Source organism: Triturus cristatus, chromosome 8 (assembly GCF_964204655.1).
Source record: "Triturus cristatus chromosome 8, aTriCri1.1, whole genome shotgun sequence".
In the NCBI taxonomy this organism is placed as follows: Eukaryota; Metazoa; Chordata; class Amphibia; order Caudata; family Salamandridae; genus Triturus; species Triturus cristatus.
Window position 1 is genome coordinate 1,200,614,879 of NC_140591.1, and position 12,378 is coordinate 1,200,627,256.

The following is a 12,378-nucleotide window of genomic DNA, read 5'->3' on the forward strand; positions in this document are numbered from 1 at the left end:
TCCTAAAATGATGGAAAACACTATTGCACACTTTTCTAGATAGACAAGCCAGAGAATTACCCTGCAAACCAGTATTCTTTCTCACTCTGCATGGATCCAGACTTTGAAGCACCTTAATCTTCTGTTTTATACTTTTTTTACTATATTCTCTTAGAAACTCTCGAAATTTGTCAATAGATTCCTGACGCACAGTGCAAATACTACTACAATTCCAAGTGTACACTGGGGCTTTAGGACGTCTCCCCATAGCCTCATCTGCCATCACTTGTACCTCATCTCTTGGAACCATTATCTCCTTCTCCATTATGCAACCATTTTTTACTTCGTAAGAACGACCTCTGGTGTCAACTGCATGCAGCAAACTATTACTTTGAAAATAGCTCTCTTCATTAAAAAAAGGTTCACTACTTGAACTATGCATCCACTTTCCTAAAAACACTTTACAAAAGTTTGTTCTGTTCACTACTCTTTTCCTTTTGCTATGTGATTTCAGTACATTAACCATTTTGTCTAATGTACGCATCCTATTCAAAATTAAAATGAATAGTTTCCTTTTTAATTCTAATGCCTTTGCTGCAATGGCTTCTATTTCTTTTTTTCTTTTATAAAACTTTGTCTTTTTCTTATATTTCTTCACATCCTTCATCAAATTGGACATAACTCTTCTCTGAAACATTTTTCTACGTATCTCTTTAAACGCTGTTTTTCTATTTATATAAATCTTTTCAGTTGCTGAAGGTATATTTGCATTAACTAAATTGTCAATTTTTTCCTCTCCTTTTTTGTTCAAAACATCCTTTCGAGTACAGACATTTTGTACATTTTTCATTCTTTTGAATATATTTTTTAGAAATTGTTTTTTCTGCTTACCAGAAGATTTTTTCTTTTTCCCAACTTGAGCATCTTCTACTTACTTTGGTCCTCTAGTTGTCTTCAAATATAGGTTTTTTTTGTGCGTTTTTTGAACTCTGGATTTTGTAGGCATCTTAAATTTTGTCCACTGCTCTTCAGCAATACCTGAAAAAAACTAAAAAAAAAATCCTTTATTTTATTTAAATATATTACTACATTTCTTTTCACAATAGTCACAAAACGTAATTTCTTTGCCAATTTGAATGCACACTTACTGCTCTTTTTTTTTGGCAAGTTAAAATCACTTTTACAGACTGACACATTATGAAACCACTTTTCAGTTTTTTAAAAAAGCCCATGTCCAGACTGCTTTTTCAGACCACCACCATGTGTATCCTCGGTGACTACCTACACTCAAGCAAGGGCAACCAGCCTTAGTGATGCTGAATGTATTTGCATTACAGACTGAAACCTGAAAACCCCACTCGCTTGTAAATACTGTGCATGATTATACATGGACAGGAGCTGGGTGTGTGCTAAGAGTCTGCTTCTTCCCCCAAAAAATCGCTCCCCCTTTTTCCTACTAATGCAACTGTGAAATGACCAGAGCAAAACGCAATAAATCTCTGCCTGTAATTCCTATTTGCACACAGAGTCATGTTTTCACATTAGTCCCAAAACGAAATTTCTTTGCCAATTTGAATGCACACTTACTGCTCTTTTTTTTTGGCAAGTGAAAATCACTTTTACAGACTGACACATTATGAAACCACTTTTCAGATTTTTTTAAAAAAGCCCATGTCCAGACTGCTTTTTCAGACCACCACCATGTGTATCCTCGGTGACTGCCTACACTCCAGCAAGGGCAACCAGCCTTAGTGATGCTGAATGTATTTGCATTACAGACTGAAACCTCAAAACCCCACTCGCTTCTAAATACTGTGCATGATTATACATGGACAGGAGCTGGGTGTGTGCTAAGAGTCTGCTTCTGCACCAAAAAATCGCTCCCCCTTTCCATCTAATGCAACTGTGAAATCACCAGAACAAAACGCAATAAATCTCTGCCTGTAATTCCTATTTGCACACAGAGTCATGTTTTCACATTAGTCCCAAAACGAAATTTCTTTGCCAATTTGAAAGCACACTTACTGCTCTTTTTTTTTGGCAAGTGAAAATCACTTTTACAGACTGACACATTATGAAACCACTTTTCAGATTTTATTAAAAAAGCCCATGTCCAAACTGCTTTTTCAGACCACCACCATGTGTATCCTCGGTGACTGCCTACACTCCAGCAAGGGCAACCAGCCTTAGTGATGCTGAATGTATTTGCATTACTGACTGCAACCTCAAACCCTTAAAGTATTCCTTATTTTTACCAGTACACCTTAATTTATCATGAAAAAATTGTCCATATTATTTTACATGTTCCTCACATTTAAATTTCTCCCAAAACAGAAAATAATAAACACAACTTCTACAAAAGGAATTCCAATTCTATTATTCATTTCTTAATTTACCATATACATCCCCTCTCAAACTCTAAACTCACCTTTAAAATTAGTTAGTTGTGAAAGAAATGTGGCACTCAAACAGCAGATTATAAGAGCCAGGATCTCTGTTCTCTACACCTCTCTCCTCTCAGCAGAACCAGATAATGGCAAACTTTCCCTCTATTTTTCCACACATATACATGTAAGTTTCAAATCTCAGTGCTTCCCCCTTTTTTTCAAATGTAATCACACATTTCTATTGGTTGAAAACCAACCCTTTTCCAAAAGTACCCTGCCCCCAACTTGACTTCTGCCTAGTACCCTTCCCCCAACTTGACTTCTGCCTGCTACCATAGCAACAGCTCATGGAACACTGCTGTGTGGAGTTAGGTCAGAAGTTCGCCACACAATGTTTCAATTCCACAGAGCAAGAGTGCTTGACTTTTCAAACCTAACAGCAAATCCATAGTACTGTTCTTTGGTAACACCTTTTTTTGTACCAATACAAAACATGCTTCTATTAATTTACACATACAGCCTAGTTTTTATTCTAGAATGGTATGAAACAGCCAATCAGTTCTTTTTGTTTTGAAAAAAATATGTATGCCTCCATTTCCAAACTGTCTTTCTTTTCATATTGCCATTCTACTGAAAGACACCTCCTGAGTGCATCCAGTTCTCCTTTGAAGATGTTCACAGTGTGGATTGTAGGGCACAGCTATGTCTTCTGGAGTGAAAAGTTTGCAGAGAAAACAGGTATGGTGAGAGACCTTGCTTTGCCAAATGTAGACATTAAATGGATTGGTCAGAGAGGGTTAAAGTGGCACCAATTGATGCCATTGGTGAAATCCTTCATGCAAATCCAACACCCTGACCTCATAATAGTGCACTGTGGTGGCAATGACCTAGGCACTTTGACTGGGGTAGGTCTGGAAATGCTTATGAAGGACACCTTTGCACAACTGTTTTCACTTTTCCCTAAAACTGCCTTTGTGTTTTCTAACATATGCCAAAGGCAAAAATGGAACTGGTCCAATCATTTCTGTCCACAGATTGACAAAGCAAGAAAGCACGTCAACAAATCTGTTTCTGCTTTCCTCCGAGACTATGGTATGGGTGCCATTTACCACAACAACTTGCGTTATGACATGCAAGACATTTATAGAGGAGATGGTGTGCACTTCAATGATGAAGGGAACAGAGTCTTCCTCTTGAACCTTAGACTCTGCATCGGTACTTACTTGTAGGTACCACTTAAAAAATCACTTCATAAACACAACGGCTCTTTTTAGAGCCCCCTAATATCTAAACTCTTAAATCTGCATTTCATTTCTTTTTTAATTTTTTTTTTCTTCCGTACGCTTACCGTAAGCTTACCGTACGCGTACCCTGTGATTTTTTTTAAAATCAATAAATTTTTTCTTTGTACTTTTCTGTCCTTCTTTGACCCCCTCACAAATGTAAGGGGATCTGTAACTCTCCTCCTTGCCCCCTTTTCTTGTTTTCACTCTTTTTTTTTCTGAGTGAAACACACAAAATGGCGGCCGCCGCTTCCTGGTTTCGGCCGATTCGAATGTTTACTAAGATCTAACAGCCAATCAGAATCGCGCTCGCGCACGCCACCGTACGCGTACGGTAAGCTTACGGTAAGCGTACCGTAAGCTGGCTCAGATATATATATTGATTTAAATGCTATTTTCTCAGGACCTACTGAACAGATTTACACCAAACCTACAAAAGGCACTTCCTTGACCTAGGGACTACCTCTCTGCCAAATTTCTAGTAATTCTGTTCAGCCGTTCGGGCTGTAGCCCTGTCTAAAGGTCCTATGGAAAAATGCATGGGAAAAACGCGTTTTGGGACCCCCCTTTTTTCTCAGCCCCCGCTTGACGAATCCCCCCGAGACTTTCAGGGTAGGAGCGGAGCGTAGCGCCCCACCTATTTTGAGAAATTCGCGAGGATTCGTCGACCGGCGCCAAAGTTATTCAAAATAGAATGTTGCGGATTTCCTATGGAAAAGGGGTCCTAACTATAACTACCTACTGGCGACCGCCAGTAGGTAATATGTATGTATGTATGTATGTATGTATGTATGTATATATATATATATGTGTCAGGCACAAATTCGGCCTCCAAAGCTCATAAGTATATAGTCGACTATCATGTTGAATAGTCAGCGGTATACTGTGACTTTTAATCACTTGCACTAGCACTTTACTGACTAATATCCCCTTCAGCATATACATATCATGAGAGCAGATGTATTCAAGATTCCAACAATTGTATATGACCAGAGTTAATAGTATTAATATAGAGATTATTTTAATACAACACTTGTTGATAAAGCACAGTGTATTGAGGTCAAATCACAATTGGATGTACCTTTTTGCTATGATTTAGATATGTATAGTATGTTTTCTAGCTCTACTGAGGGGGAGGGGTGTAATACGATTAGTTTCACTTTGTCACTTTAAAATGATTTATTGTGATCCAGCGCGTCGTGTGATCAAGCCCAGGGTGACGCGGGCGAAACGCGTAATGCTGGGCACTTGCCACATGAAAACTGTTTGATGTAATACTATCACCAGAATAAAAAGCACTTTAATTAAATTTGCTTTGTGTGGTCCGTACCTGATTCTTGCTGTGACGCAGGCCCTCCAGGACTTTGGTTTCTACAAATATTTATTAAATATATATATAGATTTGTTCTGAACTTGAGGCTGGGACGTTGGGGACCCGAGGGAGACCTGACACTTCTATTTTAGGTGGGTTCCTGCAACTACACGGCCCCCCCTTCACACGGATTTGCAGCGCAAAAGTTGAACTTACCTTCCTGTCAATGCATTTTGCCACGTCAGTGCATTCTGGGAGTTGCGGTCTCGTATGTGATCACAGGTGCCGTCAGTTGAACAGGATCAGCTGCTCTCCCACTAATGGGAGTACCGCAATAATAAATGAAGGAGGGAGACGGCACCCTATAGTTGCAATGGCGTCTGAGGAAGGCCGCTCTGGCCCAAATGCATAACGCTGCGCAATGTGTGAATAAAGGACTCCTGAAAGAATCCCCGCTGTGTCCTTGGGTCATTCTGAAACGAGTGGTCTCTTCTGTGAGATATAGATATATATATATATATATATATATCTGCTAGCTATAGATATATATATAGATATATGTCTACACACACACACACTCTCCTTTAGTGATGTGTGTGTATGTATATATATATATATATATATATATATATATATATATATATATATTACCTACTGGCGATAGCCAGTAGGTAGTTATAGTTAGGACCACGTTTCCATAGGAAAACCTCAACATTCTATTTTGAATAACTTTGGCGCCGGTCGACGAATCCTCGCAAATTTCTCAAAATAGGTGGGGCGCTACGCTCCGCTCCTACCCTGAAAGTCTCGGGGGGATCCGTCAAGCGGGGGCTGAGATAAAAGGGGGGTCCCAAAACGCGTTTTTCCCATGCATTTTTCCATAGGACCTTTAGAACGAGCTACAGCCCGAACGGCTGAACAGAATTACTCAAAATTTGGCAGAGAGGTAGTCCCTAGGTCAAGGAAGTGCCTTTTGTAGGTTTGGTGTAAATCTGTTCAGTAGATTCTGAGAAAATAGCCTTTCAATCAATATATATATCTGAGCCCGCTTACGGTACGCTTACCGTACGCTTACGGTAAGAGTACGGTGGCGTGCGCGAGCGCGATTCTGATTGGCTCTTAGATCTTAGTAAACATTCGAATCGGCCGAAACCAGGAAGCGGCGGCCGCCATTTTGTCTCTCGCACTGAGAGTGATTTTTAAAATATCAAGCCAAAAAACATGTAAAGGGGCTGTTTTGACAACTCCCTCCCACATAGTCATGTTGAGGGAGTCCCCAAACATCCCCCAAGTGCAAAAACGGTTTTATTTTTTTTTCGGCAATTTCGCGGGGTACGCTTACCGTACGCTTACGGTAAGCGTACGGTAAAAAAATAAAAATAAAAAAAACACTATCCACACTTACCCCACCCCCTTTGCTTTTGGTGGCCGAAAGCCACCAAATGTACAGGGCTTTTGTTAAGGGCAAAAAACACTATCCACACTTACCCCACCCCCTGTGCTTTTGGTGGCCGAAGGCCACCAAATGTACAGGGCTTATTATAAGGGAAAAAAACTTAGCATTTAAAAAACCGTACTAATTCACTGAAAAAACCATAGGTTTCACACACGTTATAGTTAGGAATTAGCATTTAAAAAACCTTGCAAATTCACTGAAAAAACCATAGGTTTCACACATGTTATAGTTAGCGGAAATTTTACTGATAAAAAACCAGTGAAATTCCCCCGTTATAGTTAGCGCAGGCAACTATAACTCACGCGACTGCAATCTTCTGCTGATGACATATGTGTCTTTATGAAAAAAAAATATTTGTAATATATGTATAGCTAAAAATGTATGGAAGAAGACATGGGCAAATAAGTGTCTAAATACAGTATTAGCATCAGCAGAGGATTGCGGTCGCGTGAGTTATAGTTGCCTGCGCTAACTATAACGGGGGAATTTCACTGGTTTTTTATCAGTAAAATTTCCGCTAACTATAACATGTGTGAAACCTATGGTTTTTTCAGTGAATATATATATATATATATATATATATATATACCCCAATAACTTTAGTGCCGCTTGATGAATCGTCATGAAATCATTAAAAAAAAGTACCCTTTTTGGTTCAGCTGCTGTGTTGAAAGTTTCATGGTGGTCCGTTAAGCAGGTGTGAGAAAAAAGGAGGGGGGTTCCCAAAACACATTTCCCCATGTTATGTTTACGGGGATTTTCCATTTTTTTAACAGAACTACAGCCCAAACCACTGAACGGAATTACACCAAATTTGGCAGAAAGCTAGATGTTGATACAGAAATTGTGCTTCTTGTGATTGGTGTAAATCTGTTCAGTTGTTTCAGAGATATTTAAGTTTAAAAATATAGATAGCTGGGACCCCAACAGCCTACTGAAACCCTACTGAAATTTGATTTGCTCCCTACACTTCAACCAGGAAGTGTTGGCAGCCATCTTGGGACTCCGCTTGAAGCAGAGTCCCACATAAAAAGTAAAACTTTATGTAAAGGGGTCAGGTTAGGACTACCCTGACGCCGTAGATATGGTGTGGGGTCCCTGCTGGGGTTTAATAGTATTTTTTTTAAAGTTTTGTCGTAAATCCGTTGGTGGATACGCAAATCCGTGGCACGATTTTAAAAAAGATGCGTTGGCAACTGCACATCTTCTTCATTAAGCTCACGGGTGGGCCCAATCTTGGGGGAATGTTTAATAATAATGTGGGGTGTGCCCATGCGATACCCCCCATGCCCCGGGGACCGCCACCTTCCCGGGGCAACCAAGTAACCTGATGCAAGGGAGGCCCTTATGTCCTCCTCAGCAGCTCCGGCGACCACCACCTCCACAGGGTTTTATTCACAATAAATGCGGGGGACTCGCACCTCCCCCCCCCCCGCCCTTCCCCGTCAGCTCCGGGGTCCGCCACCTCCCCAGAGTTTTAAGTCGCAACAATGGGAGGAGGTCTGCGTGGACCCCACGCTGCCCCCACCACCCTAGGGCTTTACATTTCAATAATGGGGGAGCTGCCTCGAAGCAGAGCAGAATTGCTTTTGAACAAAGGGTGCTGCATGTCCAGCAGCTCCCTCTGTCTTAAAGCAATGCCAGCTCCCGTAGGATGCGGTGAGGCGGCAGGGACCGCAGGAGCCTTCAGGCTCCCCTGCAGCCCACAACAGATAAGAGTGGGTGCCTTGGGTGGGATGAGTGTACCCACAGTAGAGGCTTGGCCCTGGGGAATGGAGTACCGGGTGCTGAAATCTGTCCAGGAAGGAGGCCATGTGGCCCCCCTCCTTATTTTAAAAAGGAAAATAAAGGGGTCCACAGCACCGAACTAGGCCTGGGAGGGGGCCGCACAGCCCCCCTCCTTTTAATAAAAAAAGTCTGGGCTCTGAATGATAGGGTCTCTGGACTGAAATCGGCCCAGGGACAAGGGGCTACACAGCCCTTCTTCCCTAAAAAAAAACAAAAAAGGGAAAAAAAAGCTGGCAACTCTCCGGAGGCCCTGCCCCCCGTCTCCACTGCCCTGCAAGCACACCTCCTGCCGTGCTGCAGGTTGGGGGATTAAGTCCCCAGGCCTCCTGAGGGCCTCAGGACTAAAGTGCACTTCTTCCCCCAACCAGTATTGCGCCAGGAAGTGTTTTGCTGAGTGATGGAGGAAGGGGGCGTGGCCTCCAGCAACCTCTTAGCAATTCAGCTGTGTGGGACTTAATGGAGGTAACAGGAGGTGTAGTTGGCCGCCAAGGACCCTCAAGAGCCAAGGGGATTTTGTCCCCCAACTAGTAGTGCACCAGGAGGTGCATTTGCAGAGTGGTGGAGTAAGGGGGTGAGGCCACCGAACACCTCTCTGCTATCCCGCTGTGTGGGACTCACTGGAGGTAACAGGACGGGTAGTTGGCCCTCAAGAGCAAAGGGGACTTCATCCCCCAAGTAGTAGTGTACCAGGAGGTGCATTTGCAGAGTTGTGGAGTAAGGGGTCATGGCTTCCGACAGCCTCTCAGCAATCCTGCTGTGTGGGACTTACTGGAGGGTTAGTTGCCTCCCAAAGATGTCCTTGGGGGCCAACTACCCCTCCTGTTACCTTCAGCAAGTCCCACACAGCGGCATTGCTAAGCGGTATTCGGACGTCATGCCTCCTACTCTGCAAACGCACCTCCTGGTGCACTACTGTTTGGGGGTTGAAGTCCACTTTACTGCTGAGCGGCCTTGGGGGCCAAGAAGCCCTCCTGGTACCGCCTGTAAGTCCTACACAGCGATACCAAAGGCTGGACTGTTCCCACGAGGCACAGGGTCAGACTGATTTGCATATGGCCATGTCTGAACTGGGGTGGTGGAGTGAGCTAAAGAATGATGATGGATTAAACCCAGATCAGTTGACTGGGGATGAGTGTTTGATTTGCTCAAACGCTCCGTCCATCATCCCCTTTGGTATCGCTTTGTTTGCCCTAAGTTGGCAGGGTATGCCCAGACGTGGGTCCCTTGCTCACTTTGCCACTGGATTCAAGATAGCCTGGCTGATGAGGGTTATGAGCCCGAAACCGATCCCAGGATGCTTGTTTCCGGTCCAGGGAAGACCTGGCTTGGCAGTTCGGGCTAGACTGTTCCCATGAGGCACAGGGTCAGACTAATTTGCATGTGGCCATGTCTGAACTGGGGTGGTGGAGTGAGCTAAAGAATGATGATGGATTAAACCCAGATCAGTTGACTGGGGGTGAGTTTTTGATTTGCTTAAACACTCCGTCCATCATCCTCTTTGGTATCGCTTTGTAAGTCCTACACTGCGGGATTCCTTAGAGCTGGTCGGAGACTTAGCCCCTTTTCTCCACCACTCTGCAAATATGATTACTACTTAAAAAAAACATCGACATTCACTGAAAAAAAACAAAGGTTATAGGGACGTTATAGTTAGGAATTTGCATTTAAAAAAACCTTAGAAATAAACTGAAAATACCAAAGGTTACAGGGATGTTCTAGTAAAGCTCAGATTTCACTCATACAAAACCAGTGAAATTCTTCAGTTATAGTTGGTGAACTAACTATAACTCACGCCCCGCAGAGCACTGCACCATATTACATAATTCATGATATGATAATACTTCTCTCAATCACAGTTTTAAAATGCATCTCGGTTAATTATATGTTCCCTGTTGTGCATATTTTAAATACAGCTAATGTACTGCAGAAATGCCACAGTATAAAAAGTATTCATAGATCTCCATATACTTTTGCAGAAATCGTTAAACAATAGTAATTCTGTGGTGTCTATTTTTCAATTTCCCATGTGCTCTCTAACAGAGAAGATTTTCATACATCAGTTCAAGTCCGTAAGAGAACATGGCACAGTCCTACAGAAGTCTCTTAATCTAAGTGTTTTAGCACACCTAATTTCCTACTGCTAAGTAACATCTGAAACTGAAATTTTCCATCGGGCTGAAAACTGAAACAAGTAAAATAGTGACTAGTAACGCGGTCGGTTTACATTCCAAATGTTCTCTATTACATGCTTTATCCAGTAGCCACTATGAATATCTTCGCCAGTACACTCAAGTCTAACTTACTTTCTTTAAAAGATGGAGCAAAGTTACATATGTGAAAAAACTCTCCCTATGTTAAACGTTGTTTCACAATTTTGGATGATTGCCAAGTGCTCATATATGTCTCCAGGGTATGTGTGAGAATATAAAACTGTGTGGGATTTCTATAATCTAATTTTCATTTATTGTAATTGGATATGGGAATTTTGTTTAATAGTACTTCTAAAATTATAGTTTGTACTGTATAATCAGGATTTCAAAATCAGATTGGAGGTGTTCTAATGTTTTAAGTATGTTTTTCATTTTTCTAGTACTTTATCCTGCCGCCAAAACTGGAGGAGCGCTATATAGACTTTGGCATTCTGAGCGCTAAAGAAGCCAGCTATATTCTAATTGCAATCATTAACAGTAATCCAATTGAGGTGAGTAGATATCTGTTTATTTTGTATGTACTTGTGTTCAGCCTAAAATGTAATTTCTTGTTTCATTATAAATTTTGGTACTGAATTATGTTATTATTTTTAGTTGGCACTAAAAGGCTGGCATATTTTAGGAGATGGACTAGCAATAGAGCTCTTAACAACAGAGAAGGGCAACAGAACTACAATTATCGCAAATCTTCCAGAGATAGAAAAGTCTGCGGTATCGGACCAAACTTCAGTAAGTGAAAAAGTTACATTAAATGTGTTTACTGTATTGTATTTATTTTAACTAACCTGAACAATAGCCTTTCTTTGATTTGTCATTAACTGCCTTTCTCTTAAGCAACAGCGTTCAGTCCAGCAGGGAAGTGATGTTACTTTGAGGTTATGTTGAAAGGACCTTATTAAACTTCATGTGTGTCTGAAAAGCTTACTCCTTAAGCTATTCCTGATCCCAAATCAGGTGTTGGGTGTTTCTAATATTGACACCCTGTTCTATGGTCATCCACAACCCCAGTTTTCTATTAGCCTTTTTGTCTTGGACATTGTTCCAACGATATATCTGGTAAGTTCCATGCATGGCTTTTCACCTCACCCACTTCCCTCTCCGAAATTACCTCCCAAAATCTGCAGCTTAGGATAGTATTACATTGCAGTTGGCTTGGAAAGTTTAGGTGAACTTGAAAATATAAAGCAAGCAAGTAAGTATAATGCATGCTGTGTGAAATCGCCCATGGTCAGTATACGTAGTTTAAACCGCAATTCCTCATTAAATACCTTACAGATCTCGTAAACACTTGCCTGTTAGGGGTGCAGCATGTCTTAAATTTGTGATTTGCTTAATTTGCATGGTTGCAACATTCTCTTTATCAGAGACCTGACTAACAGAATGGCGAGGGCCATACATTTTGGAGGCAGTCCCAGAGGGCTGCTGCACCTCATTCAGCTAATTCAGCCTACGGGAAAAAATGATGTGGCTCTTCAAAGATATGTCACATTGAGATTGACATTGCACGTTATGACAGCCCCTTGTAGTATGTTCTACATCATGTCAGTCTACTTATTGAGTAGGTTTATTCCGTTCTTTTTGTGTTACTGGCACTTTATTTATTTTTTTATTTCATGCTGCTGGTTGTTCAGTCTTTGTTCTTCTGAGTTTGAGAGAAATACTTTTGGGCTGGAGATGCTGAATGCACTTGATGAAGGATCCCACTATTTCTGGTTTAACATCTTACACCTACTTTTGATTCATAGCAAGTTAAAAGCACATGAGTATAAGGTTAAAATGGCAGTTTAAGTTGGACCACTATCTAATTTTGTACTCCGCCAATTGAGCTCTGTTTAAAAAAAAAAAAAGGTACCAATAATAGTTAATAATAGCCTTTGTAGAAGAGGACCTAGATGTAATTTGACGCTGACCCTGAGGGAGTGCAGGTCTGATACACTAACCAAGTTTGTTCTGGTCAAAGATT

At 41.5% G+C, this 12,378-nt stretch overlaps 1 protein-coding gene across 1 annotated transcript in view; it reads left to right on the forward strand.

Moving 5' to 3' along the window:
• The window catches only part of TMEM131 (transmembrane protein 131), a 943,143-nt gene that overhangs the window by 407,126 nt on the left and 523,639 nt on the right, over positions 1-12,378 (forward strand). The window contains exons 16-17 of the mRNA XM_085622890.1: positions 10,796-10,906; positions 11,010-11,144. Of these exons, the coding sequence (XP_085479016.1) occupies positions 10,796-10,906; positions 11,010-11,144 (246 nt within the window). The remainder of the gene's footprint in view (positions 1-10,795; positions 10,907-11,009; positions 11,145-12,378) is intronic.